This window comes from Brienomyrus brachyistius, chromosome 11 (assembly GCF_023856365.1).
Source record: "Brienomyrus brachyistius isolate T26 chromosome 11, BBRACH_0.4, whole genome shotgun sequence".
Classification (NCBI taxonomy): Eukaryota; Metazoa; Chordata; class Actinopteri; order Osteoglossiformes; family Mormyridae; genus Brienomyrus; species Brienomyrus brachyistius.
In genome coordinates this window covers 2,896,431-2,923,729 of record NC_064543.1, presented here as the reverse complement: position 1 = coordinate 2,923,729, position 27,299 = coordinate 2,896,431, and the positions used below count along the sequence as shown (strand labels likewise).

The 27,299-nt window shown below is 42.8% G+C and overlaps 1 protein-coding gene and 2 long non-coding RNA genes across 51 annotated transcripts in view; 2 read left to right on the top strand and 1 right to left on the bottom strand.

Annotated features, from left to right (window-relative positions):
• Positions 1 to 9,157: 9,157 nt before the first annotated feature.
• Positions 9,158 to 27,299, bottom strand: part of LOC125751523 (puff II/9-1 protein-like) — a 38,383-nt gene continuing 20,241 nt past the window's right edge. For 11 of the 47 annotated variants that reach the window (XM_049030461.1, XM_049030458.1, XM_049030431.1 and 8 more), the window contains exons 3-4: positions 18,655 to 18,696; positions 9,158 to 9,378 (exon numbers count right to left, since the gene is read on the bottom strand). In XM_049030461.1, the coding sequence (XP_048886418.1) occupies positions 9,250 to 9,378; positions 18,655 to 18,696 (171 nt within the window). In that variant the 3' untranslated portion in view covers positions 9,158 to 9,249. Of the gene's footprint in view, positions 9,499 to 18,455; positions 18,592 to 18,654; positions 18,838 to 18,882; positions 19,663 to 27,299 lie in introns of those variants that run through there. The other 36 variants (XM_049030427.1, XM_049030440.1, XM_049030445.1 and 33 more) reach the window with 17 other exon arrangements.
• LOC125751530 (uncharacterized) lies at positions 16,382 to 17,342 on the top strand. 2 transcript variants are annotated; one of them, XR_007400662.1, is made up of 3 exons: positions 16,382 to 16,586; positions 16,668 to 16,774; positions 17,197 to 17,342. It is a non-coding gene; the product is annotated as an uncharacterized LOC125751530 (long non-coding RNA). The 2 variants fall into 2 exon arrangements; XR_007400661.1 differs by having other exon boundaries at positions 16,382 to 16,774.
• On the top strand, positions 25,662 to 26,605 carry LOC125751529 (uncharacterized). Of its 2 annotated transcripts, XR_007400660.1 has the most exons (3): positions 25,662 to 25,849; positions 25,931 to 26,037; positions 26,460 to 26,605. It is a non-coding gene; the product is annotated as an uncharacterized LOC125751529 (long non-coding RNA). The 2 variants fall into 2 exon arrangements; XR_007400659.1 differs by having other exon boundaries at positions 25,662 to 26,037.

The following is a 27,299-nucleotide window of genomic DNA, read 5'->3' as shown; positions in this document are numbered from 1 at the left end:
AAGTTCAGGCATGATAGTGTTGTGTTTCCCAATATAAACATTTAAAACACGAAATGCTAATTGATGAGTTTCATAAATGTCATATTCCATTGTGTTACCTAAAATTAGGTTTACATAATTAACCAGCTACAACGATTTAAGCTGAGCACATGCTCTCAGCCACTGATTTATGTGTGTAGGGCTGTGCGATATGACGATATATATCGTATGACAATCGAAAATCATTTCATAGTATATCTATAGTTTATTTTGTTGTGCCGCAAATCACACTCTTATACATGGTACAGATGCAAGGAGGAAATCTGCGTGAAGGTCCCGGCTGTCACCGTCTGACCGGCTGCCGACTGCGCACTAGATGTCATACACTGCGCACTAGATGTCGTACACTGCGCACTAGATGTCGTACACTGCGCAACATTTCACAGTGTGTCTGTGATCTGAAAAGTGCTGGTTCAAGCCCCGGCCTCAGCAGAGGGCACTGTATGTTAGTTGACCCTGCACTGTGACCCCCCAACATTGGAGAATAAGATGGGATCAGTGAAGAGAAACATTCCAATGTACCTGTACTTGTGCAAATAATGCATGTTTGTTAAACGTGGATCAGACTCATTTTTTTCAGACTGACTGCCGACCAGTTCTGCTCCAGGATCCCACCTTAACACGTGGGTGGTGATTGGCTCTGTGGGCTGAGTCTCTGTTCTTGTGAACAGGAGGTTGTTGGTTCGAGCCCTGGCCCTGGTGGAATGGTTACATGTCTGTGTGTCTTTGAGCAAGGCCCTTATCCCCCAGCTCTGGGGGGTGCTACATGTTGTCTGATCTAAGCTATAAGGAGTATGATGAGGTAGGTGAAGAGAGGTGTTCCAGTGTGGCTGTACTGGCAAAAATAAAAGCATTTATTAAGGTGTTAAGATCTTGGGGCAGAACCTAAGCTTTTATTTGTACAGGTGCACTGGAATAAGGTTAGGTTCAGGTTTAGTCGTACGTGAAGGATAATTGCCTACTCATGTGGTGTAGTAAGAATCACTCATTTGAACCAAATATTATAACATAGTCTACGGAGCTTTGAGCAATAATCGAATTCACAATTCATATTTATTTTCATTTGTTACAATACTGGTCTCCAGGGGGAGACACTGTCAATTGTAAGGCATTCCTCTCTGATAATACAATGTGGTAAGGAACTGTGGTTTCCTGTGACAGTTCAGTGTTAAAAAGACAACATACAGAACGGAATGCGCATCAAATGTTCAACGTCTGAGCTGAAAGCAACAACATAACAGGGGATGGGTCTGAAACATCTCTTTCTTCTGTTCCTGCATATGACCTCCATAAGTAAGTAGCTGATTATATATATACAGTATATATATACTTTCTTATATTACTATATCAGATGTTCTCAATTCATGCCCACCCAACATTTCCAGAAAGTGAATGAACTAATTAAAATCTATAACCGCTGCCATATATGTTACATACAACCATAACAATTATGTTATCTTTATGTCCTATAGGATCGGGAAGGAGCACAACTGTGACCCAGCTACCTCGAGAATACATTGCATTCAAGCACGACCATCTACAGATCAACTGCTCTCACACAGCCGCCCAAGAATATATGTACTGGTACCGTCAACAGCTGGGACAAAGCTTGGAGCTGATAGCTCACGTTGTCACAAAAGGCACAGCGCAGTTTGAATCAGACTTTAAAGAAGATGAGACAAGATACATTTTAGACAAACCTGACTCTTTCAAAGGGTCTTTCAGGATCAGCGCATTAACTGCAGAAGATGCAGCTGTGTATTTCTGTGCAGCTAGTCAACACAATGATGTGCTGCTTCCACACAGACTTTCAAAAACTGACTCACTGTGGTGCATGATGGAGTCTGTCTGGAAGAGAATGGGGCAAAGATGCTTTACATGCACAGGTTTACCCAGACTGATGGCCAGGGGCCTCTGCTAAAAAGGGGCCTCAAGTGATTTTGTTTGACAGAAATCTAAGGTGTATTTTTCTGTATCGTCCCATATTGAGAAATGAATACTGTCTCCCATGTTGTGGCAATATGAGATACAATTTGTGTGTATTTTGTGTTCAGACTAAAACACAATCCAGAGCAGGTGATTGCCTGCCCCCCCCCCAACAAGTTTGTGCCGCTTGATTCAATTAATGGTGAAATATAATACAGGTATTTTCTCATCAAATTCCTGGAAGATGTTCTGAATTTAGAAATTCACAATATATTTGTATTTCCAGTTGCCTTGTTGTCACTACTCCTAAAAAACAACTGATGAGTTAAATGCAGATTAAGCATAATGAGTTAGAGTTAATCAGCTCCTCCGGGGACAAGCCAAGGTACACCCAGGTCAGCTGACAGACACTATCTGTCCAGGGTGTTCTGGGTGTGTCCCAGGTCTCCTCCCAGTTGGGCATGCCCCAAGCACATCCCCAGGGAGGCGTCCAGGAAGCTCAAACCACCTCAGCAGGCTCCCTTCGATGCAGAGGAGCAGCGGCTCGACTTTGAGCTCCACCCGAATATCCAAGCACCTAACCCTAACCCTAACCCTAACCCTGTCTCCAAGGCTGAGCTCAGACACTGTCAAGGAATGTAAGAAGCTCCACCACAGGTATTCATTAGGGAATGTTGCTTGGCTTAAAGGAAAACTTTACATTTTCCTTCTGAACTAATAAATAGTAAGAGGCTTTTCAAGCCCAAAAGATTTCTCCTTTCCTCAGGGCCTGGGCAACATGTTGCAATGTTTCACATTTACAATCAGTGAAAATATAGTAGTCCCATATATACTAGTTACTGGTAGTAACTGGCAGAACTATTCAGTTATTCACTGTCAGACCTGGTTATGACAAAATAATTCTGAAAAGCAAACATGGCAACAACAAAAACACACAAAGATCACATTTTATAATGAATTATTTGGAGCACATTGTACATCTTACTTCTATGCCAGCTTTATATAGCCTTACGTTTAGATCTAAAAGAATGTCTTTACTCTGCTAGAAATAATGACCAGTAGGGGGACACAATGCCAATTATATATGATTGCACTGTCGTAAATAGCTGTGGTTTCCAGTGACGATTCAGAAACAACATGCAGTGCCTACCTAATACCTGTAAGATCTGAGTTGAGAGAAGCCGCTTTACAGAGAATGGGGTCGACACAACTGCTCCTTCTGTTCCTGTGTATGGGATCCATAAGTAAGTACCTCATACAAACAGGTTGCTTTAGAAGTATCCCTGCTTAGATTTATCAGTTTTCTGCAATCAAACAAATACTTATGTACTTTATGTTTTGCTGTGCAGGAAACGGATGGAGCACAACCGTAACCCAGACACCACTAGAACATATTAAAGATGAGCAGGGGTCTCTGGAAATAAACTGTTTTCACAGTAACAACAACCTACAAAATATGTACTGGTATCGCCAGCGCCTGGGACAAGGATTGGAGTTAATAGCGTATATTGTCACAAATGGACAACCAACATTTGAATCAGGCTTCAAAAAAGAAAGATATGATATAAAAAAACCTGATACATTCACAGGCTCTTTCAGGATCAGCGCATTAACAGCAGAAGATGCAGCTGTGTACTTCTGTGCCGCAAGTCAACACAATGATGTGCTGCTTCCTCCCTCACATTCAAAAACTTACTCACTGTGATTCAAGGGGGATCCTTTCCGGAAGTAAATGGGACTGTATAATATAAATATTTTTCAGACTGATGAACATCAATCATGATAGAGATTGTAAACACAGTGAAGAGTGGAAAGAACACCACAGATAAATTACCACAATCTGCACACCACCAAGGTTAAGGTGATGTTTAGTTCCAGTTAGAAGATATAGCCTGTTCCTGCTTTACTGAAAGACTTTGTTCAACCTCACCCCACATTATCACAACAGGAGGGATGAAAAAGTAATACGCTGGAACAAACCAAATCAGCAGGGGGCGACAATGTCAATTGTTACACGTATCACTGTGGTAATGAACTATGGTAATGAACTGTGGTTTCCTGTGACAGTTCAGTGATGATAAGAAAACATGCTGAATGTGCCTCAAATGTTCAACATCCGAGATGAAAATAGCAGCACAAGAAGGCATGGCTGTGAAACATCTCTCTCTTCTGTTCCTGTACATGGCCTCTATAAGTATGTATCCGATAGAAATATATAGATTTTTTTAATTATTCATCCAGGTCTTTCTCAGTTCCTGACTATCCAACATGAATCAAGAAGCAAATGATAGTAAACTTTAAAATTAACCCTTGTGTTATCTTTTTGTTCAGTAGGAATGGGAAGGAGCATAACTGTGACCCAGCTACCTCCAGAATATATTGCAGTCAATCAAAGCTCTATAATTATCGACTGTTTTTCCAAAGACAACCCACAATACATGTACTGGTACCGCCAGCACCTGGGAAAAAGCTTGGAGCTAATAGCTTATATCGTCACAAAGGGAAAACCAACATTTGAACCACACTTTGAAAAAGATAAGGCAAGATATACTATAGAAAAACCCAAAATGGACTCAGGCTCTTTCGAGATCAGCGCACCGACAGCAGAGGATGCAGCTGTGTATTTCTGTGCAGCTACTAAACACGATGATGTGCTGCTTCCTCACTCACACTCAAAAACTGTCATGACGTGAAAGTGACAGTGAAATAGAGCTATTTTCTTACCAGATTCCTGATAGTTCTGACAGATGTCCTGAATGTGGAACTTCAGGATATTCCTGCATAGTACCTTCAATTGCCTCAATGTCACACTTTATTTCTAAAAAAAGAACTGTTATGGAATGTAAGGACTTACTGTCTACAAAAAACACTTAGTTCTGTTACTGTATGGGTTTCCAAAATGCGAATTGATTCAATGTGGTTGGTAAACAGGGGAACGATGATGACAGTCCCTGCTCCCAAACTAACTTCTGAAAAACCGTCAGGATTAACGTGAAACAATGAAGAATGAAGAGAGCAACGCAGAAAGATGGCCAATATCCCAGAGTTTCAGTTCTTCACAGGACCACGGTTAGGTTTGGTTTGTTTTAGGCAAAGTCTAAGGATACAATGGGTCTGTTCGTGTGGCATAGTCAGAATCACTCTGTTGAATATCACCCATTATAAGATAATTGCTGGGGTGAAAATATTATAATACTATAGTAAATAGTAAAAGGATGAAACTAAAAATTGTTGGAATCAATCAAATGTCCTTAAGATTCCATGGAGCTTTGAGCAATAATGAATTCACCCCTCAATTAATTTCTTTTTTTTACTTATTGACCGGCAGGGTGCGACAATGTTAATTGTAATGCATATTACTTTGACTCTGAGGCATGGCAATGAACTGCAGTTTCCTGTCACAGTTCAGTGATGAAAAGACAACATGCTTAAGGTGCATCAAATGTTAAACATCTGAGCTGAAAGCAACAACACAAGAGAGGATGGGTCTGAAACATCTCTTTCTTCTGTTCCTGTATATGATCTCCACAAGTAGGTAACCAATACACACACATATATACACACAGAGTAAATATATATAGTAAAATTTAAAAATAATCGTTATGTTATCTTTATCTTCTATAGGAATGGGAAGAAGCACAACTGTGACCCAGCTACCTCGAGAAGACATTGCATTCAAGCAAAGATCTCTGCAGATCAGCTGTTCACATAATGACAACAAGCTACAATATATGTACTGGTACCGCCAGCGCCCAGGACAAAATTTGGAGCTAATAGCTTATATTGTCACAAAAGGAAAACCAACATTTGAACCACACTTTGAAAAAGAGAAGGCAAGATATGATATAGAAAAACCTGAAATACTATCAGGCTCTTTCGGGATCAGCGCACCGACAGCAGAAGATGCAGCTGTGTATTTCTGTGCAGCTACTGAGCACAATGATGTGCTGCTTCCTCCCTCACACTCAAAAACTGAAACACTGCGCTGTCTGAAGTTCCCTGTCTGGAAGTGAACGGGACAATTTTATGATGAATACGAATATTTCTGCAACAACAAAAAAGCAACACCTTTCTATTCATTAAAAATAAGTACAAAACAGAAATTTTATTTCTCCTTTTTGTAAAAATTACTCATGTAGCAGCATCTTAGTTTTGCACATCCAATATGTATTTCAAAACAACAAAAGTACAGTTTAAAGTACCCATTAAGTTATGCTGGTGTTCAATAGGAATGGGAAGGAGCTCAACTGTCACCCAGCCACCTTCAGAATATGTTGCGTTAAAGCAAGACTATCTGAAGATCAGCTGTTCTCACAATACTGTAGTAGGCTTTCCTGCCCTCTGCGGTTCTTTGCAGGTTTTGCTGGGCGATTGCAAAGGAAGCTCTCACATGCTGGTGTAGGCTGTTGTCACCAGGTTGGTAGAGCAGGTGGAGAGGGAGTGTAATTTGTCGTCCTGTCATCAGTTTGAACGGGGACACTCCTGTGGACTTGTGGAGTGTGGCTCTGATTGCCATGAGCAGTAGAGGCAATTTCACATTCCAATCTTTCTGATTGGGCGCCACTTTTTTCTTGAGCATGCCAACGACGGTTCGGTTGGTCCGTTCTACTTGGCCGGATGCTGTAGGATGGTGGCTGATGTTAAACTGGGCTTTGATCCCCAACAATTTCCAGATGTCCTGCATCACTTCGGCTATGAAGTGGGTGCCTTGGTCTGAGTTGACTTTCAGCGGAAGGCCAAACCTGGAGAACACATGGTTCATGAGCAGATATGCCGTTGTCTAGGCTGTGTCGTTGGGTGCCGGGAGGCATTCTACGGAAGAATTCCATAAGAGGGATGGGGAACATATCCCTTATTCTCATTGGTCGAGTGTTTTCTCCATATACCATACATTGCCGCCATTGCATGGTTTGGGTGATAAGGGTTGCTGTTAAACTTTAATAGAATAAAAATACATTACATGTATTTATTTGTGTTATTTTTAATTGCGTTTTTATGGAATAATAAAACATATGGCAGGATGAATGCAAGCTAGCGCATACACATCCAGCGGGGCCCGTCCGGCCACAGGCACGGGCTGTTAGGAGTAGGCACAAGCGCCACGGCGTATTTTAAAAGAATGTGGGGATCTGAACAGGCTGGTAGGAGTAGTTGCACGGCACTGGTAATTACACTATATTGGCAACCACTTGAGCCAGGTCATATGACCTACCAGGAAGTTATAAAAGGGTGCCAAGATGGAATCTCATTCTCTTGCTGCTGTGTTTTACAACTGGACATGGGGTGGGTTCTTCTTCCCTGTGGGTAAGGAAAGGAGGAGAGGGTTTGTTTGAAAACTTGAATGTTTAATTTTTATTTTACCAGGGTGGCTGCTAGCAGCATGCAACTCTTCGTGGAGGACGCGGAGGTGACTTTTTGGAATTTTATCATTTGACGTGATCCCCTACGAGCTGCTGGGCTACAGACACTGAGGCTCTGGTAACTTGGGTTATACTGTGGGATTTAAAAGGGTCTATGTTTCTTTGTTGATTGTTTCTTTGTACCTGTAGCATTGGAACGCTTCCTCTTGGTGTTGCTGTGCTGCGAGGGCATAGGGCATTAAGCATTCCTGCAAAGGACCGGACTAGCCACTGTTTTAGGTTTATTTGATAGGCTTGTAAGTTGCAAGTGTAATTTTAGTATTGTATTTTGGGCGGTAGACATCGGACATCATCCACTACTGGCTTCCTCATCTTGCATCATCTACCCTCCCCTTATGTTTGTACATGGGATCTTTCTGTACAAGGCTGGATCCGCACAGGCTTTTGCTCTGCTGTTGGGGTGCCACACTGAGCGGACACTGTACTGTTGTGTGTAGTGTTTGTCGTGTTGCATGATGTGTGGTTTTGCTCTTTTCTTTGTCACCAGGGGCCTCCTGAGCTGAGAGCTGCGCGTGCCGATCTGACCTTACTATCTGGAGGATAGTCAGCTGCCCCCAACCCCCCCAGCAGCCTGTTTTATTTGACTAATTGATTTTACATATTTGTAATAAAGTGGATTGGGTTTTATTTTCACATGCCTTTGTTATTGTCCCTTTGCGGGGAGGGTTCGAACTTAGCCACGTTACAGAAGGAACATTAGGGGTTCCTCCTGCCCTTACCAGGAGGTGGCGTAGTCAGAGCAGTGTGGGTATTCTGTGCTTTGGGCACCACAAGAAAGCATCGAAATGTTTTAAAAAGAAACTTTAGCGTTATTTTAAAAAAGTCAAGGAATAACCCTGTTAATTCTCGTTTAAATAAATTAATGCGAGAGAGTCGGCTCTTCAAAGAAAATACTGTGGCTCTACTATTAAATTAGCGCATGCGCTCTCCTCTCTGGCTCACTCTCATGCAGCGCATGCGCTAATTTAATCGAGAATTAACCGTTATTCCTTGATTCTTGTTGAAATGCTTAGAGCGTTTTAATTTATTCACATTAGCATAAAAGTGCTTCATTATTTAATCCCCTACAACCATAACGTTTATTTGAAATAACAGGCGCTCCGCTGGTGTCGCCATTTTGAAAGGGGCTGGCCACTTCGGTCTATTTCGACCGCTTTTTTCAAACAGACCTGCCGATTATACCCGAGCTCTGGGACTCATTTCGCCTTTTGGCCTATTTCTTCTAAGAATTTGCTGTTTAAAGGCTTTCTTCAACCTAACACTGGTAAATACCGCTAAAGTTTCTTCTAATTCTTTAAGCATGTTGATTAAATTAAAAAAGTGCTTCTTTTAAAACGACGTGCTGTATGTTGGTTTCGCTTGTGCTTGTCTAAACTCGGCATTTGCTCTTCTGCTTCTTTCGGGCATGTTTGTACTTGTTTAAATTCCGCCTGCTTTTCTTTTAAAATAACGCTAAGGTTCTTTAAAACATTTTGGTGCTTTCTTTTAAAATAGTCCGTGGCGCTTGTGGCTACTCCTAACAATACATGGCTGCGGCCGGACGGGTCCCCGCTGGACGTGTATCTTACATTCATCGCGTTATGTTTTATTCCTTAACGTAATTAAAAATACAACATAAATACATGTAATGTATTTTCATTCTATTAAAGTTTAAAGGCAACCCTTATCACCAAAACCATATGGCCCCCTATCGGCAACACGTGTAATAGACAGTTGGAATATTCCTGACATTTAACATCTACTCGCATTCAATTGAAAACACCTCTCTCTCCTTAGTTTTTTAATGCTTTATTTACAAGTATATACATATGTAAGTAGTACTGATAGTCAATCTTCTATATTCAGTCTCATTAATACTGGCTTTCTAATCTTGCATCATCTCTCTTGCCTTGAACTCCTTCACCATTGCCTTCAACTTCTTCACCATTGCCTTGCTCTCCTCCACTATTGCCTTGCTCTCCTCCACCATTGCCTTTCTCTCCTCCACCATTGCCTTGCACTCCTCCACCAATCCCTTGCACTCCTCCTCCATTGCTTTGCACTCCTCCTCCATTGCCTTATACTCCTCCTCCATTGCCTTGCACTCTTCCTCCATTGCCTTGCACTCCTCCACCTTTGCATTGCACTCCTCCACCATTGCCTTGCTCTCCCCCTCCTCCATTGCCTTGCACTCCTCCACCATTGCCTTGCACTCCTCCTCCCAGGCCTTGCACTCCTCCTCCATTGCCTTGCTCTCCTCCTCCATTGCCTTGCACTCCTCCACCATTGCCTTGCTCTCCTCCACCATTCCCTTGCTCTCCTCCACCATTGCTTTGCTCTCCACCACCATTGTCTGGCTCTCCACCACCATTGCCTGGCTCTCCACCACCATTGCCTGGCTCTCCACCACCATTACCAGGCTCTCCACCACCATTGCCTGGCTCGCCTCCTTCATTGCCAATGTCTGGCTATCCTCCATCGCCAATGTCTGGCTATCCTCCTCCATCGCCAATGTCTGGCTATCCTCCTCCATCGCCAATGTCTGGCTGTCCTCCATCGCCAATGTCTGGCTGTCCTCCATCGCCAATGTCTGGCTGTCCTCCTCCATCGCCAATGTCTGGCTCTCCACCACCATTGCCTTTTTTCCTTTCCCTTTTTTTGTAAAAAGCTTCTTCAGCCAGCATTTCTTTTTCTTTCCTTCTTTGTCCTTTTTTCTTTCCTCCTTTGCTTCTATAGCTTCTCCAGCGTCCTTTGGTACCACTGGCGGCCTAAAGCAATTGAGAAAAATCCACTTCATGTTGAGATGCGTCTTGTTCGAAATCAGATTTGTTTTGAAGTGGTATTGGTGCCTACAGCAAAATTTATACCTTCAGAATGATGACATCAGCGTTGTTACGGTAACATTGTGTTCTAGAATTTAACTGTAGGTGCCATATTTGGTCAGTGGTTCAATTTTTTTTAATTCTCTGCATTTTTTATACGCTTTATTCAGCTCATATTCTGCAGCATATATCGTATGAATTTCCATATTTACCTTAATTAGTTTACTCGCAGATAATATTCTGTACTTGCAAACAATGCAGAAACCTACGAAATATTGCCGGGCCGTTCCTGTGCTCACAGAGCGTAGTGAGCTTTACTTTACTCAGGAGGAGGACAGGCTCACATTTTCTGACCGTGGCCTTGCTGTGCTATATTGTGAAAGGTGCTGAACTTAGTGATGAGACAGTTAATACCCAGATTCTGGAGATCGCCTCCTCAAAGTGAGGCCCAGTGACTTCAAGCTGGGAATCGGGGCTTGCTAAGTTTATGCAATATCACGTGACCGATGACTTCCGATTCATCCTGAGGAGTAAGAGGCTTCGAATCCCGTTGGCTCTTCAAAACTTTTATATAAGTGAGATGATTCTAATTAGCAATGGTAGTGGAGGCCAGTTTAACCAAAGAACCAACCGCCAGGTGATGGGTCACAGCAAGGAGGGGTATGGGGTTGGGTTTCAGTGTTTGGGTACATTTAATGGAGGTGAGATAAAACATTTGGTAAGGTTTAGCAGCGTCTGTAATATCCCTGCATTGTAGGCAGAGCTTTCTGGATAGATTCTGGACACACACACACCCTCGTATTGGACAAATTGATTCAGAAGATGGATGGATGGATGGATGGATGGATGGATGGATGGATGGATGGATGGATGGATGGAATGCAGTGTTTTTCATGTGTTTTCATGAGTGGAAGTGAACTTTTACAGAACTGAGTATTTGAGTAAGTAGGAGAAAAATCCATTTTTCATTAATCTTATTGCCTGTATTTCTGCCCCTTATTTTGAGCTGTTTTAAATGCTGCACTGTTCAGGTGCAAATGGTAGGTCCCTCTGAATCCCATCTTCACTTTACTCCACCTCCTGTTATTCACAGGTATCTGACTCTCGAATCCGGCTGAAATGATCCCAGTCGATTTTCCAATCTCCGCCTGTTCTATTTGGCAGAATGCACAGCCTGGATCCAAACTGCCTTCCTTCCCAGTTGGACTAACAGTTGGCTCCACCTGACACTCTATACCATTTAAACCCCAGCTGATCACAGAGCTTATTGCAGGATGTGCGTTTGTTCCTCTCCATGTGTTGTGGGGCTGCATTGCCTAACTCCTATAGTACGGAGAAGGTCATAAACTTGTGTTCTTATGTTTTAATAATTCTGAAATGGGTACGAAATGAGCAGCAGGACGATATAGAGCTAAAAGGTGCGATTTTTTCTAGCACTACGATGTAACCCAAGGAGAAAGGCAGCACTGCCTTGCTGAATGTGATTTCTGTGGCAAAAAGATGGTGATATTGCTGGCAAGCGGTCTTTTTATTAAACTCAAATGTAACTCTGTCAAAGTACAATTTTACCAGGGTCCCTGAATTCGCTTGAGATGCTCTGTTAAATGAACCCCCCAGAAGACAGAATGAAGCTGTAATTCATACAGGTGGCAAAACTAAAATGTCTCTTGGTAATTTCATCAGGGCGGTGATGGAATTACAAATGTGCATGTTTTCGGCGAGTAATGGATGAGGTGATATGAAACATGCAGTTGTCTATAATCGCTGCAGCTTCGGGGAAAAGACTAGCATCCCTTTAAAATTCATTTCATTAGGATAGCAGGCAGAGGTCACTGCAGTTTCGACGTGCCAGGAACAGAGGAATAAAGCCAAGTGGAATGTATGGAACTTCCAGTATTTCTGTAATATGTCACAGAGTACGGCATGACTAAACGCACTGCTGAGAAAATGAGCGTAGAGGATTACAGTAGTATAATGCTAATCCCTACTTTATACACTCCATATACGATACACATTTTATATACATTTATTATGTATACATATTTTATATACAGCTCTGGAAACAAGAGACCGCATGTTAGAAAGGCTCTTGTAGCCTTAAGGAACACTGCTGCGTGCAAAGGACTGTGGGTGAACGCGTGACGAGAGCGCGCGGGAGAGCCTGAAGGAGTAGGCAGCACGTCGGCGAGCTGCAGTTTATGTGTAGTTAGTTTAGTTGTTCCTGGCAGTAAATACAGTCACTGGTTTTTATGTATGCGTCACTGACGAATGTAAGTACTAAGTTTATTGATTATAAGTGATAAGTGACGCTGTACTAATTTAGTTTACTTAATTGCGCGGCTAGGTTAACGTGACCTAGCTTGCTTACTGTTACAATTATCGCTGACGAGTGTTCCGTTGTATACCTCGGAAAGATATTTGCGTTTATTTCCCGTCCAATCATTCCCTCTAATACGAATTGCTGCTAATGTAATGTATTGCCGAACTTATCAGTGTTAAGGCGATATGGTACAATTATGCATTATGTTGGTGTATTATGGTAATAACCATTGTAAGCACTGTGGTAATTTGTTTTTCCTGTTTATTTGTTATAGAACCATAAATAAATACAAACTTACTTACCAACCCACTTCGTCTGAGTGTGCATCCAACTGACCTCAAGTAAGATAAGCCAGAGTACAACTAATTGCTCCCCCCTCCTGATTGAGAACGTGTATCTGGTGAAATACGGTCAGCAGCCCCCCCCCCCATCCTGAATCGTGACTGATATCCCACAGCGAGTACTACCCTCCTGCAGCAACCCCTTACAGTTTCCCAGGGGAGTGTGGCCCCCCTTTCCCACACCGCATCAAATTTTTCAGTTTCACTCATTTCTCAGTTTATGGGTTATGGGTATGAGCCTGTGTAAAATACACATTTTTTTTTTGCAATCTCCAGCCTGGCTCTTCCCTGCTTCTCATTCATGAAGGGCTTCTTTCTTGCTTTATGGGTCTTCACCGCTGCTTCTAGGAGCCTGTCCCACCAGTACACTTCACACTTAATGTTTTCCATTCCTTTTGAAGGTCACTTGAGGTCATCCTCCGATTTGTTAGACACTGAGGGATAAGTTGATGGTCATCTCTGGCATTAGAAGGTTGCTTCTGCCCTCTACCTGGCTGGTTTTTGATTTTTCCCAGTGTCTCCTGCTTCTTTCCCCTGTTCTTGTGTACTGCGGTCTTAGAAACTCACGAGCATGGAAGCAGCCTGCCTCACAGTGTAGCCTTCTGCCAGCAGAACCAGGATTAAACCAGAATTTAACAATGCAGATTTTTAAAAAGTATATAGAGTGGTCTCTTAATTTTTTACAGAGCTGTGTATTGTTGCTGTGTATTACAGAGCTTGCGTTCATAGTGGGGTGCCGCAGGGTTCGATTTTAGGACCATTATTGTTCCTAATTTACATAAATGATATGGATACCGATATATACAGTAAAGTGGTGAAATTTGCAGATGACACCAAGGTGGGTGGTGTAGCAGATACTGAATTAGCGGCTCAGCAGCTACAGCGGGATCTTGATTTAATTAATGAGTGGGCCGATACCTGTCAGATGAAATTTAACGTCGATAAATGTAAGGTACTCCATCTAGGGAGCAGAAATATAAAGTACAGGTATTTCATGGGTGTCACTGAAATAAAGGTAGCTGATCATGAGAAAGACCTTGGTGTGTATGTTGATGCTTCCATGTCCCATTCTCGCCAGTGTGGGGAAGCAATAAAAAAGGCCAATAGGATGTTGGGGTATATCTCCAGGTGTGTGGAGTTTAAGTCCAGGGAGGTAATGCTAAGATTATACAATTCCTTGGTGAGACCTCACCTAGAATATTGTGTGCAGGTTTGGTCACCATATCTTAAAAAGGACATTGTGGCCTTAGAAAAGGTGCAGCGTAGGGCCACAAAAATGATTCCTGGTCTTAGAGGAATGTCATACGAGGAACGGTTACTTGAGCTAAATCTGTTCAGTCTCAAGCAAAGGAGACTGAGGGGGGACATGATCCAGGTATATAAGATTCTAGCAGGTTTGGATGCTGTTCAACCAAATAGTTTCTTCAGCATTAGTTTAAATACACGAACTCGTGGCCATAGGTGGAAATTAGCGGGAGAACATTTCAAGCTGGATTTAAGGAAGCACTTCTTTACACAGCGTGTAGTCAGAGTATGGAATAGCCTTCCTGATAATGTAGTGCAAGCTGAATCCTTGGGTTCCTTTAAATCAGAGCTGGATGAGATTTTAACGACTCTGAGCTATTAGTTTAGTTCTCCCCAAGCGAGCTTGATGGGCCGAATAGCCTCCTCTCGTTTGTATAGTTCTTATGTTCTTATGTTTATATGTATCTATTTTATGTTTTGGCTGCATGTTTGAACCTGAGACCAGTTTTCAAATGGAGTCTGTTTCAGAATACTACATTCACACCCCCAAAACCTTCATATCCCAAATACTGCATCATGAAAGGTGAAAATTGGTAGGTTTATGCTGGTGAAATAATGAAAATAGATGCTGCTGCTTTTAAATCATTCACAAGGTTGTTTATTGAAATGGTTTATTGAAAGGCATCTAACAATTTCAAACACATATGGAGATATAATAGACATTCGCCTCAGAATTATATTTTATGTAATTTTATCTTTAAAGTGACCTTATTAAATTTGTTTCCCGAAGTAATAATTTCATCCCACACCCTGAGTGCTTTTGCACGCTGGTTATATGTGCTGTTAGTGTGCTAACAGCATTTTCTACCCAGGGAGTCTGATCGAAACCCAAAATCAAGCTGCTGCTGTGAGCTCCTGCTGAGCACCCTGCTCGGAGGCATGTACACTCGACGGACGCTACGGAGTGTTCCAGTGACCGCCCACTAGTACATATCTGCTAGACTCGACACTCGCCGTACCGTACACCAGACAAAGCATAACACAGTGAGGTGAACAGTGATTTCTATCATCTATATTCTTGTCCTCAGTAGGCGTTATGATGCTGACGTGTCACTGAACGTGTCAGCCAATGTAGTCCATATCTGGTTTGATATCTTACTCCTGGGGATACCTGCATTTCTAGGGACACATTGAACTGCTTATAGACTTTTCCCAGTTTAGACCGTAAACCCGAACTGGACTGTGCATGAGCAGATAAGTATCATTTCCGCTCACTACTGCTTCACGGCAGCTGGGCGATTTCACAAATTGATTAATTGCAGTTTTTTTTTCTTAACAAAGGTTGTACTTAGCACTTATTTGAATTATTGTGTATATATGTGTTTTTAGGGGGCGGCATGGTGGTGCAGTGGTTAGCACTGTTGCCTCACACCTCTGGGACCTGGGTTCGGGTCTCCACCTGGGTCACATGCGTGCAGAGTTTGCATGTTCTCCCCATGTCGTCGTGGGGTTTCCTCTGGGGACTCTGGTTTCCCCCCCACAGTCCAAAAACATGCTGAGGCTAATTGGAGTTACTAATTTGCCCATAGGTGTGCATGTGAGAGTGTGTGAGTGTGCCCTGTGATGGGCTGGCCCCCATCCTGGGTTGTTCCCTGCCTCGTGTCTATTGCTTCCGGGATAGGCTCCGGACCCCCCGTGACCCAGTAGGATAAGCGGTTTGGAGGATGGATGGATAGATATGTGTTTTTAAATTACAAAGATTATTTTATTTAAAGCCTCGTGCCCATTGCTTCTGGGATAGGCTCCGGACCCCCCGCCACCCAGTAGGATAAGCGGTTTGGAAAATAAATGGATGGATGGATGGATTTTATTTAAAAATAGTATTTAGCACGATTTGGCTTATTACAGTTTAATAATATTTTGTAATTATGACATGTTATAATTGTATTTTTAAATAATTTGTACTTAAAAGTCTGTGGTACATTGGGCGGAGCTTAAATTTGGACGTTATTGTTATTATGAATTATGACGTCATAAGAGGGATGGGGAACGTATCCCTTATTCTCATTGGTCGAGTGTTTTCTCCATATACCTTACATTGCCGATAGGGGGCCATATGGTTTGGGTGATAAGGGTTGCTGTTAAACTTTAATAGAATAAAAATACATTACATGTATTTATTTGTGTTATTTTTAATTGCGTTTTTATGGAATAATAAAACATATGGCAGGATGAATGCAAGCTAGCGCATACACATCCAGCAGGGCCCGTCCGGCCACAGGCACGGGCTGTTAGGAGTAGGCACAAGCGCCACGGCGTATTTTAAAAGAATGTGGGGATCTGAACAGGCTGGTAGGAGTAGTTGCACGGCACTGGTAATTACACTATATTGGCAACCACTTGAGCCAGGTCATATGACCTACCAGGAAGTTATAAAAGGCTGCCAAGATGGAATCTCATTCTCTTGCTGCTGTGTTTTACAACTGGACATGGGGTGGGTTCTTCTTCCCTGTGGGTAAGGAAAGGAGGAGAGGGTTTGTTTGAGAACTTGAATGTTTAATTTTAATTTTACCAGGGTGACTGCTAGCAGCATGTAACTCTTCATGGAGGATGCGAGGTTTGGAATTTTATCATTTGACGTGATCCCCTACGAGCTGCTGGGCTACAGACACTGAGGCTCTGGTAACTTGGGTTATACTGTGGGATTTAAAAGGTTCTATGTTTCTTTGTTGATTGTTTCTTTGTACCTGTAGCATTGGAACGCTTCCTCTTGGTGTTGCTGTGCTGCGAGGGCATTAAGCATTCCTGCAAAGGACCAGACTAGCCACTGTTTTAGGTTTACTTGATAGGCTTGTAAGTTGCAAGTGTAATTTTAGTATTGTATTTTGGGCGGTGGACATCGGACATCATCCACTACTGGCTTCCTCATCTTGCATCATCTACCCTCCCCTTATGTTTGTACATGGGATCTTTCTGTACAAGGCCGGATCCGCACAGGCTTTTGCTCTGCTGTTGGGGTGCCACACTGAGCGGACACTGTACTGTTGTGTGTAGTGTTTGTCGTGTTGCATGATGTGTGGTTTTGCTCTTTTCTTTGTCACCAGGGGCCTCCTGAGCTGAGAGCTGCGCGTGCCGATCTGACCTTACTATCTGGAGGATAGTCAGCTGCCCCCAACCCTGCCAGCAGCCTGTTTTATTTGACTAATTGATTTTACATATTTGTAATAAAGTGGATTGGGTTTTATTTTCATATGCCTTTGTTATTGTCCCTTTGCGGGGAGGGTTCGAACTTAGCCACGTTACAGATGGAACATTAGGGGTTCCTCCTGCCCTTACCAGGAGGTGGCGTAGTCAGAGCAGTGTGGGTATTCTGTGCTTTGGGCACCACAAGAAAGCATCGAAATGTTTTAAAGAGAAACTTTAGCGTTATTTTAAAAAGTCAAGGAATAACCCTGTTAATTCTCGTTTAAATAAATTAATGCGAGAGAGTCGGCTCTTCAAAGAAAATACTGTGTGGCTCTACGCGCATGCGCTGCATGAGAGCGAGCCAGAGAGGAGAGCGCATTCGCTAATTTAATCAAGAATTAACCGCGTTATTCCTTGATTCTTGTTGAAATGCTTAGAGCGTTTTAATTTATTCACATTAGCATAAAAGTGCTTCATTATTTAATCCCCTACAACCATAACGTTTATTTGAAATAACAGGCGCTCCGCTGGTGTCGCCCACTTCGGTCTATTTCGACCGCTTTTTTCAAACAGACCTGCCGATTATACCCGAGCTCTGGGACTCATTTCGCCTTTTGGCCGATTTCTTCTAAAAATTTGCTGTTTAAAGGCTTTCTTCAACCTAACACTGGTAAATACCGCTAAAGTTTTTCTTCTAATTTAAGCATGTTGATTAAATTAAAAAAGTGCTTCTTTTAAAACGACGTGCTGTATGTTGGTTTCGCTTGTGCTTGTCTAAACTCGGCATTTGCTCTTCTGCTTCTTTCGGGCATGTTTGTACTTGTTAAAATTCCGCCTGCTTTTCTATTAAAATAACGCTAAGGTTCTTTAAAACATTTTGGTGCTTTCTTTTAAAATAGTCCGTGGCGCTTGTGGCTACTCCTAACAATACATGGCTGCGGCCGGACGGGTCCCCGCTGGACGTGTATCTTACATTCATCGCGTTATGTTTTATTCCTTAACGTAATTAAAAATACAACTTAAATACATGTAATGTATTTTCATTCTATTCAAGTTTAAAGGCAACCCTTATCACCAAAACCATATGGCCCCCTATCGGCAACACGTGTAATGGACAGTTGGAATATTCCTGACATTTAACATCTACTCGCATTCAATTGAAAACACCTCTCTCTCCTTAGTTTTTAATGCTTTATTTACAAGTATATACATATGTAAGTAGTACTGATAGTCAATCTTCTATATTCAGTCTCATTAATACTGGCTTTCTAATCTTGCATCATCTCTCTTGCCTTGAACTCCTTCACCATTGCCTTGAACTTCTTCACCATTGCCTTGCTCTCCTCCACTATTGCCTTGCTCTCCTCCACCATTACCTTTCTCTCCTCCACCATTGCCTTGCACTCCTCCACCAATCCCTTGCACTCCTCCTCTATTGCTTTGCACTCCTCCTCCATTGCCTTATACTCCTCCTCCATTGCCTTGCACTCTTCCTCCATTGCCTTGCACTCCTCCACCTTTGCATTGCACTCCTCCACCTTTGCATTGCACTCCTCCACCTTTGCATTGCTCTCCTCCTCCTCCATTGCCTTGCACTCCTCCACCATTGCCTTGCACTCCTCCTCCCAGGCCTTGCACTCCTCCTCCATTGCCTTGCTCTCCTCCTCCATTGCCTTGCACTCCTCCACCATTGCCTTGCACTCCTCCACCATTGCCTTGCTCTCCTCCACCATTGCTTTGCTCTCCACCACCATTGTCTGGCTCTCCACCACCATTGCCTGGCTCTCCACCACCATTGCCTGGCTCTCCACCACCATTGCCAGGCTCTCCGCCACCATTGCCTGGCTCACCTCCTTCATTGCCAATGTCTGGCTATCCTCCTCCTTCGCCAATGTCTGGCTATCCTCCTCCATCGCCAATGTCTGGCTGTCCTCCTCCATCGCCAATGTCTGGCTGTCCTCCTCCATCGCCAATGTCTGGCTGTCCTCCTCCATCGCCAATGTCTGGCTCTCTGCCACCATTGCCTTTTTTCCTTTCCCTTTTTTTGTAAAAAGCTTCTTCAGCCAGCATTTCTTTTTCTTTCCTTCTTTGTCCTTTTTTCTTTCCTCCTTTGCTTCTATAGCTTCTCCAGCGTCCTTTGGTACCACTGGCGGCCTAAAGCAATTGAGAAAAATCCACTTCATGTTGAGATGCGTCTTGTTCGAAATCAGATTGGTTTTGAAGTGGTATTGGTGCCTACAGCAAAATTTATACCTTCAGAATGATGACATCAGCGTTGTTACGGTAACATTGTGTTCTAGAATTCAACTGTAGGTGCCATATTTGGTCAGTGGTTCAATTTTTTTTAATTCTCTGCATTTTTTATACGCTTTATTCAGCTCATATTCTGCAGCATATATTGTATGAATTTCCATATTTACCTTAATTAGTTTACTCGCAGATAATATTCTGTACTTGCAAACAATGCAGAAACCTACCAAATATTGCCGGGCCGTTCCTGTGCTCACAGAGCGTAGTGAGCTTTACTTTACTCATGGGAAGAGGACAGGCTCTCATTTTCTGACCGTGGCCTTGCTGTGCTATATTGTGAAAGGTGCTGAACTTAGTGATGAGACAGTTAATACCCAGATTCTGGAGATCGCCTCCTCAAAGTGAGGCCCAGTGACTTCAAGCTGGGAATCGGGGCTTGCTAAGTTTATGCAATATCACGTGACCGATGACGTCCGATTCATCCTGAGGTGTAAGAGGCTTCGAATCCTGTTGGCTCTTCAAAACTTTTATATAAGTGAGATGATTCTAATTAGCAATGGTAGTGGAGGCCAGTTTAACCAAAGAACCAACCGCCAGGTGATGGGTCACAGCAAGGAGGGGTATGGGGTTGGGTTTCAGTGTTTGGGTACATTTAATGGAGGTGAGATAAAACATTTGGTAAGGTTTAGCAGCGTCTGTAATATCCCTGCATTGTAGGCAGAGCTTTCTGGATAGATTCTGGACACACACACACCCTCGTATTGGACAAATTGATTCAGAAAATGGATGGATGGATGGAATGCAGTGTTTTTCATGTGTTTTCATGAGTGGAAGTGAACTTTTACAGAACTGAGTATTTGAGTAAGTAGGAGAAAAATCCATTTTTCATTAATCTTATTGCCTGTATTTCTGCCCCTTATTTTGAGCTGTTTTAAATGCTGCACTGTTCAGGTGCAAATGGTAGGTCCCTCTGAATCCCATCTTCACTTTACTCCACCTCCTGTTATTCACAGGTATCTGACTCTCGAATCCGGCTGAAATGATCCCAGTCGATTTTCCAATCTCCGCCTGTTCTATTTGGCAGAATGCACAGCCTGGATCCAAACTGCCTTCCTTCCCAGTTGGACTAACAGTTGGCTCCACCTGACACTCTATACCATTTAAACCCCAGCTGATCACAGAGCTTATTGCAGGATGTGCGTTTGTTCCTCTCCATGTGTTGTGGGGCTGCATTGCCTAACTCCTATAGTACGGAGAAGGTCATAAACTTGTGTTCTTATGTTTTAATAATTCTGAAATGGGTACGAAATGAGCAGCAGGACGATATAGAGCTAAAAGGTGCGATTTTTCTAGCACTACGATGTAACCCAAGGAGAAAGGCAGCACTGCCTTGCTGAATGTGATTTCTGTGGCAAAAAGATGGTGATATTGCTGGCAAGCGGTCTTTTTATTAAACTCAAATGTAACTCTGTCAAAGTACAATTTTACCAGGGTCCCTGAATTCGCTTGAGATGCTCTGTTAAATGAACCCCCCAGAAGACAGAATGAAGCTGTAATTCATACAGGTGGCAAAACTAAAATGTCTCTTGGTAATTTCATCAGGGCGGTGATGGAATTACAAATGTGCATGTTTTCGGCGAGTGATGGATGAGGTGATATGAAACATGCAGTTGTCTATAATCGCTGCAGCTTCGGGGAAAAGACTAGCATCCCTTTAAAATTCATTTCATTAGGATAGCAGGCAGAGGTCACTGCAGTTTGGACGTGCCAGGAACAGAGGAATAAAGCCAAGTAGAATGTATGGAACTTCCAGTATTTCTGTAATATGTCACAGAGTACGGCATGACTAAACGCACTGCTGAGAAAATGAGCGTAGAGGATTACAGTAGTATAATGCTAATCCCTACTTTATACACTCCATATACGATACACATTTTATATACATTTATTATGTATACATATTTTATATACAGCTCTGGAAACAAGAGACCGCATGTTAGAAAGGCTCTTGTAGCTTTAAGGAACACTGCTGCGTGCAAAGGACTGTGGGTGAACGCGTGACGAGAGCGCGCGGGAGAGCCTGAAGGAGTAGGCAGCACGTCGGCGAGCTGCAGTTTATGTGTAGTTAGTTTAGTTGTTCCTGGCAGTAAATACAGTCACTGGTTTTTATGTATGCGTCACTGACGAATGTAAGTACTAAGTTTATTGATTATAAGTGATAAGTGACGCTGTACTAATTTAGTTTACTTAATTGCGCGGCTAGGTTAACGTGACCTAGCTTGCTTACTGTTACAATTATCGCTGACGAGTGTTCCGTTGTATACCTCGGAAAGATATTTGCGTTTATTTCCCGTCCAATCATTCCCTCTAATACGAATTGCTGCTAATGTAATGTATTGCCGAACTTATCAGTGTTAAGGCGATATGGTACAATTATGCATTATGTTGGTGTATTATGGTAATAACCATTGTAAGCACTGTGGTAATTTGTTTTTCCTGTTTATTTGTTATAGAACCATAAATAAATACAAACTTACTTACCAACCCACTTCGTCTGAGTGTGCATCCAACTGACCTCAAGTAAGATAAGCCAGAGTACAACTAATTGCTCCCCCCTCCTGATTGAGAACGTGTATCTGGTGAAATACGGTCAGCAGCCCCCCCCCCCCCATCCTGAATCGTGACTGATATCCCACAGCGAGTACTACCCTCCTGCAGCAACCCCTTACAGTTTCCCAGGGGAGTGTGGCCCCCCTTTCCCACACCGCATCAAATTTTTCAGTTTCACTCATTTCTCAGTTTATGGGTTATGGGTATGAGCCTGTGTAAAATACACATTTTTTTTTTGCAATCTCCAGCCTGGCTCTTCCCTGCTTCTCATTCATGAAGGGCTTCTTTCTTGCTTTATGGGTCTTCACCGCTGCTTCTAGGAGCCTGTCCCACCAGTACACTTCACACTTAATGTTTTCCATTCCTTTTGAAGGTCACTTGAGGTCATCCTCCGATTTGTTAGACACTGAGGGATAAGTTGATGGTCATCTCTGGCATTAGAAGGTTGCTTCTGCCCTCTACCTGGCTGGTTTTTGATTTTTCCCAGTGTCTCCTGCTTCTTTCCCCTGTTCTTGTGTACTGCGGTCTTAGAAACTCACGAGCATGGAAGCAGCCTGCCTCACAGTGTAGCCTTCTGCCAGCAGAACCAGGATTAAACCAGAATTTAACAATGCAGATTTTTAAAAAGTATATAGAGTGGTCTCTTAATTTTTTACAGAGCTGTGTATTGTTGCTGTGTATTACAGAGCTTGCGTTCATAGTGGGGTGCCGCAGGGTTCGATTTTAGGACCATTATTGTTCCTAATTTACATAAATGATATGGATACCGATATATACAGTAAAGTGGTGAAATTTGCAGATGACACCAAGGTGGGTGGTGTAGCAGATACTGAATTAGCGGCTCAGCAGCTACAGCGGGATCTTGATTTAATTAATGAGTGGGCCGATACCTGTCAGATGAAATTTAACGTCGATAAATGTAAGGTACTCCATCTAGGGAGCAGAAATATAAAGTACAGGTATTTCATGGGTGTCACTGAAATAAAGGTAGCTGATCATGAGAAAGACCTTGGTGTGTATGTTGATGCTTCCATGTCCCATTCTCGCCAGTGTGGGGAAGCAATAAAAAAGGCCAATAGGATGTTGGGGTATATCTCCAGGTGTGTGGAGTTTAAGTCCAGGGAGGTAATGCTAAGATTATACAATTCCTTGGTGAGACCTCACCTAGAATATTGTGTGCAGGTTTGGTCACCATATCTTAAAAAGGACATTGTGGCCTTAGAAAAGGTGCAGCGTAGGGCCACAAAAATGATTCCTGGTCTTAGAGGAATGTCATACGAGGAACGGTTACTTGAGCTAAATCTGTTCAGTCTCAAGCAAAGGAGACTGAGGGGGGACATGATCCAGGTATATAAGATTCTAGCAGGTTTGGATGCTGTTCAACCAAATAGTTTCTTCAGCATTAGTTTAAATACACGAACTCGTGGCCATAGGTGGAAATTAGCGGGAGAACATTTCAAGCTGGATTTAAGGAAGCACTTCTTTACACAGCGTGTAGTCAGAGTATGGAATAGCCTTCCTGATAATGTAGTGCAAGCTGAATCCTTGGGTTCCTTTAAATCAGAGCTGGATGAGATTTTAACGACTCTGAGCTATTAGTTTAGTTCTCCCCAAGCGAGCTTGATGGGCCGAATAGCCTCCTCTCGTTTGTATAGTTCTTATGTTCTTATGTTTATATGTATCTATTTTATGTTTTGGCTGCATGTTTGAACCTGAGACCAGTTTTCAAATGGAGTCTGTTTCAGAATACTACATTCACACCCCCAAAACCTTCATATCCCAAATACTGCATCATGAAAGGTGAAAATTGGTAGGTTTATGCTGGTGAAATAATGAAAATAGATGCTGCTGCTTTTAAATCATTCACAAGGTTGTTTATTGAAATGGTTTATTGAAAGGCATCTAACAATTTCAAACACATATGGAGATATAATAGACATTCGCCTCAGAATTATATTTTATGTAATTTTATCTTTAAAGTGACCTTATTAAATTTGTTTCCCGAAGTAATAATTTCATCCCACACCCTGAGTGCTTTTGCACGCTGGTTATATGTGCTGTTAGTGTGCTAACAGCATTTTCTACCCAGGGAGTCTGATCGAAACCCAAAATCAAGCTGCTGCTGTGAGCTCCTGCTGAGCACCCTGCTCGGAGGCATGTACACTCGACGGACGCTACGGAGTGTTCCAGTGACCGCCCACTAGTACATATCTGCTAGACTCGACACTCGCCGTACCGTACACCAGACAAAGCATAACACAGTGAGGTGAACAGTGATTTCTATCATCTATATTCTTGTCCTCAGTAGGCGTTATGATGCTGACGTGTCACTGAACGTGTCAGCCAATGTAGTCCATATCTGGTTTGATATCTTACTCCTGGGGATACCTGCATTTCTAGGGACACATTGAACTGCTTATAGACTTTTCCCAGTTTAGACCGTAAACCCGAACTGGACTGTGCATGAGCAGATAAGTATCATTTCCGCTCACTACTGCTTCACGGCAGCTGGGCGATTTCACAAATTGATTAATTGCAGTTTTTTTTTCTTAACAAAGGTTGTACTTAGCACTTATTTGAATTATTGTGTATATATGTGTTTTTAGGGGGCGGCATGGTGGTGCAGTGGTTAGCACTGTTGCCTCACACCTCTGGGACCTGGGTTCGGGTCTCCACCTGGGTCACATGCGTGCAGAGTTTGCATGTTCTCCCCATGTCGTCGTGGGGTTTCCTCTGGGGACTCTGGTTTCCCCCCCACAGTCCAAAAACATGCTGAGGCTAATTGGAGTTACTAATTTGCCCATAGGTGTGCATGTGAGAGTGTGTGAGTGTGCCCTGTGATGGGCTGGCCCCCATCCTGGGTTGTTCCCTGCCTCGTGTCTATTGCTTCCGGGATAGGCTCCGGACCCCCCGTGACCCAGTAGGATAAGCGGTTTGGAGGATGGATGGATAGATATGTGTTTTTAAATTACAAAGATTATTTTATTTAAAGCCTCGTGCCCATTGCTTCTGGGATAGGCTCCGGACCCCCCGCCACCCAGTAGGATAAGCGGTTTGGAAAATAAATGGATGGATGGATGGATTTTATTTAAAAATAGTATTTAGCACGATTTGGCTTATTACAGTTTAATAATATTTTGTAATTATGACATGTTATAATTGTATTTTTAAATAATTTGTACTTAAAAGTCTGTGGTACATTGGGCGGAGCTTAAATTTGGACGTTATTGTTATTATGAATTATGACGTCATAAGAGGGATGGGGAACGTATCCCTTATTCTCATTGGTCGAGTGTTTTCTCCATATACCTTACATTGCCGATAGGGGGCCATATGGTTTGGGTGATAAGGGTTGCTGTTAAACTTTAATAGAATAAAAATACATTACATGTATTTATTTGTGTTATTTTTAATTGCGTTTTTATGGAATAATAAAACATATGGCAGGATGAATGCAAGCTAGCGCATACACATCCAGCAGGGCCCGTCCGGCCACAGGCACGGGCTGTTAGGAGTAGGCACAAGCGCCACGGCGTATTTTAAAAGAATGTGGGGATCTGAACAGGCTGGTAGGAGTAGTTGCACGGCACTGGTAATTACACTATATTGGCAACCACTTGAGCCAGGTCATATGACCTACCAGGAAGTTATAAAAGGCTGCCAAGATGGAATCTCATTCTCTTGCTGCTGTGTTTTACAACTGGACATGGGGTGGGTTCTTCTTCCCTGTGGGTAAGGAAAGGAGGAGAGGGTTTGTTTGAGAACTTGAATGTTTAATTTTAATTTTACCAGGGTGACTGCTAGCAGCATGTAACTCTTCATGGAGGATGCGAGGTTTGGAATTTTATCATTTGACGTGATCCCCTACGAGCTGCTGGGCTACAGACACTGAGGCTCTGGTAACTTGGGTTATACTGTGGGATTTAAAAGGTTCTATGTTTCTTTGTTGATTGTTTCTTTGTACCTGTAGCATTGGAACGCTTCCTCTTGGTGTTGCTGTGCTGCGAGGGCATTAAGCATTCCTGCAAAGGACCAGACTAGCCACTGTTTTAGGTTTACTTGATAGGCTTGTAAGTTGCAAGTGTAATTTTAGTATTGTATTTTGGGCGGTGGACATCGGACATCATCCACTACTGGCTTCCTCATCTTGCATCATCTACCCTCCCCTTATGTTTGTACATGGGATCTTTCTGTACAAGGCCGGATCCGCACAGGCTTTTGCTCTGCTGTTGGGGTGCCACACTGAGCGGACACTGTACTGTTGTGTGTAGTGTTTGTCGTGTTGCATGATGTGTGGTTTTGCTCTTTTCTTTGTCACCAGGGGCCTCCTGAGCTGAGAGCTGCGCGTGCCGATCTGACCTTACTATCTGGAGGATAGTCAGCTGCCCCCAACCCTGCCAGCAGCCTGTTTTATTTGACTAATTGATTTTACATATTTGTAATAAAGTGGATTGGGTTTTATTTTCATATGCCTTTGTTATTGTCCCTTTGCGGGGAGGGTTCGAACTTAGCCACGTTACAGATGGAACATTAGGGGTTCCTCCTGCCCTTACCAGGAGGTGGCGTAGTCAGAGCAGTGTGGGTATTCTGTGCTTTGGGCACCACAAGAAAGCATCGAAATGTTTTAAAGAGAAACTTTAGCGTTATTTTAAAAAGTCAAGGAATAACCCTGTTAATTCTCGTTTAAATAAATTAATGCGAGAGAGTCGGCTCTTCAAAGAAAATACTGTGTGGCTCTACGCGCATGCGCTGCATGAGAGCGAGCCAGAGAGGAGAGCGCATTCGCTAATTTAATCAAGAATTAACCGCGTTATTCCTTGATTCTTGTTGAAATGCTTAGAGCGTTTTAATTTATTCACATTAGCATAAAAGTGCTTCATTATTTAATCCCCTACAACCATAACGTTTATTTGAAATAACAGGCGCTCCGCTGGTGTCGCCATTTTGAAAGGGGCTGGCCACTTCGGTCTATTTCGACCGCTTTTTTCAAACAGACCTGCCGATTATACCCGAGCTCTGGGACTCATTTCGCCTTTTGGCCGATTTCTTCTAAAAATTTGCTGTTTAAAGGCTTTCTTCAACCTAACACTGGTAAATACCGCTAAAGTTTTTCTTCTAATTTAAGCATGTTGATTAAATTAAAAAAGTGCTTCTTTTAAAA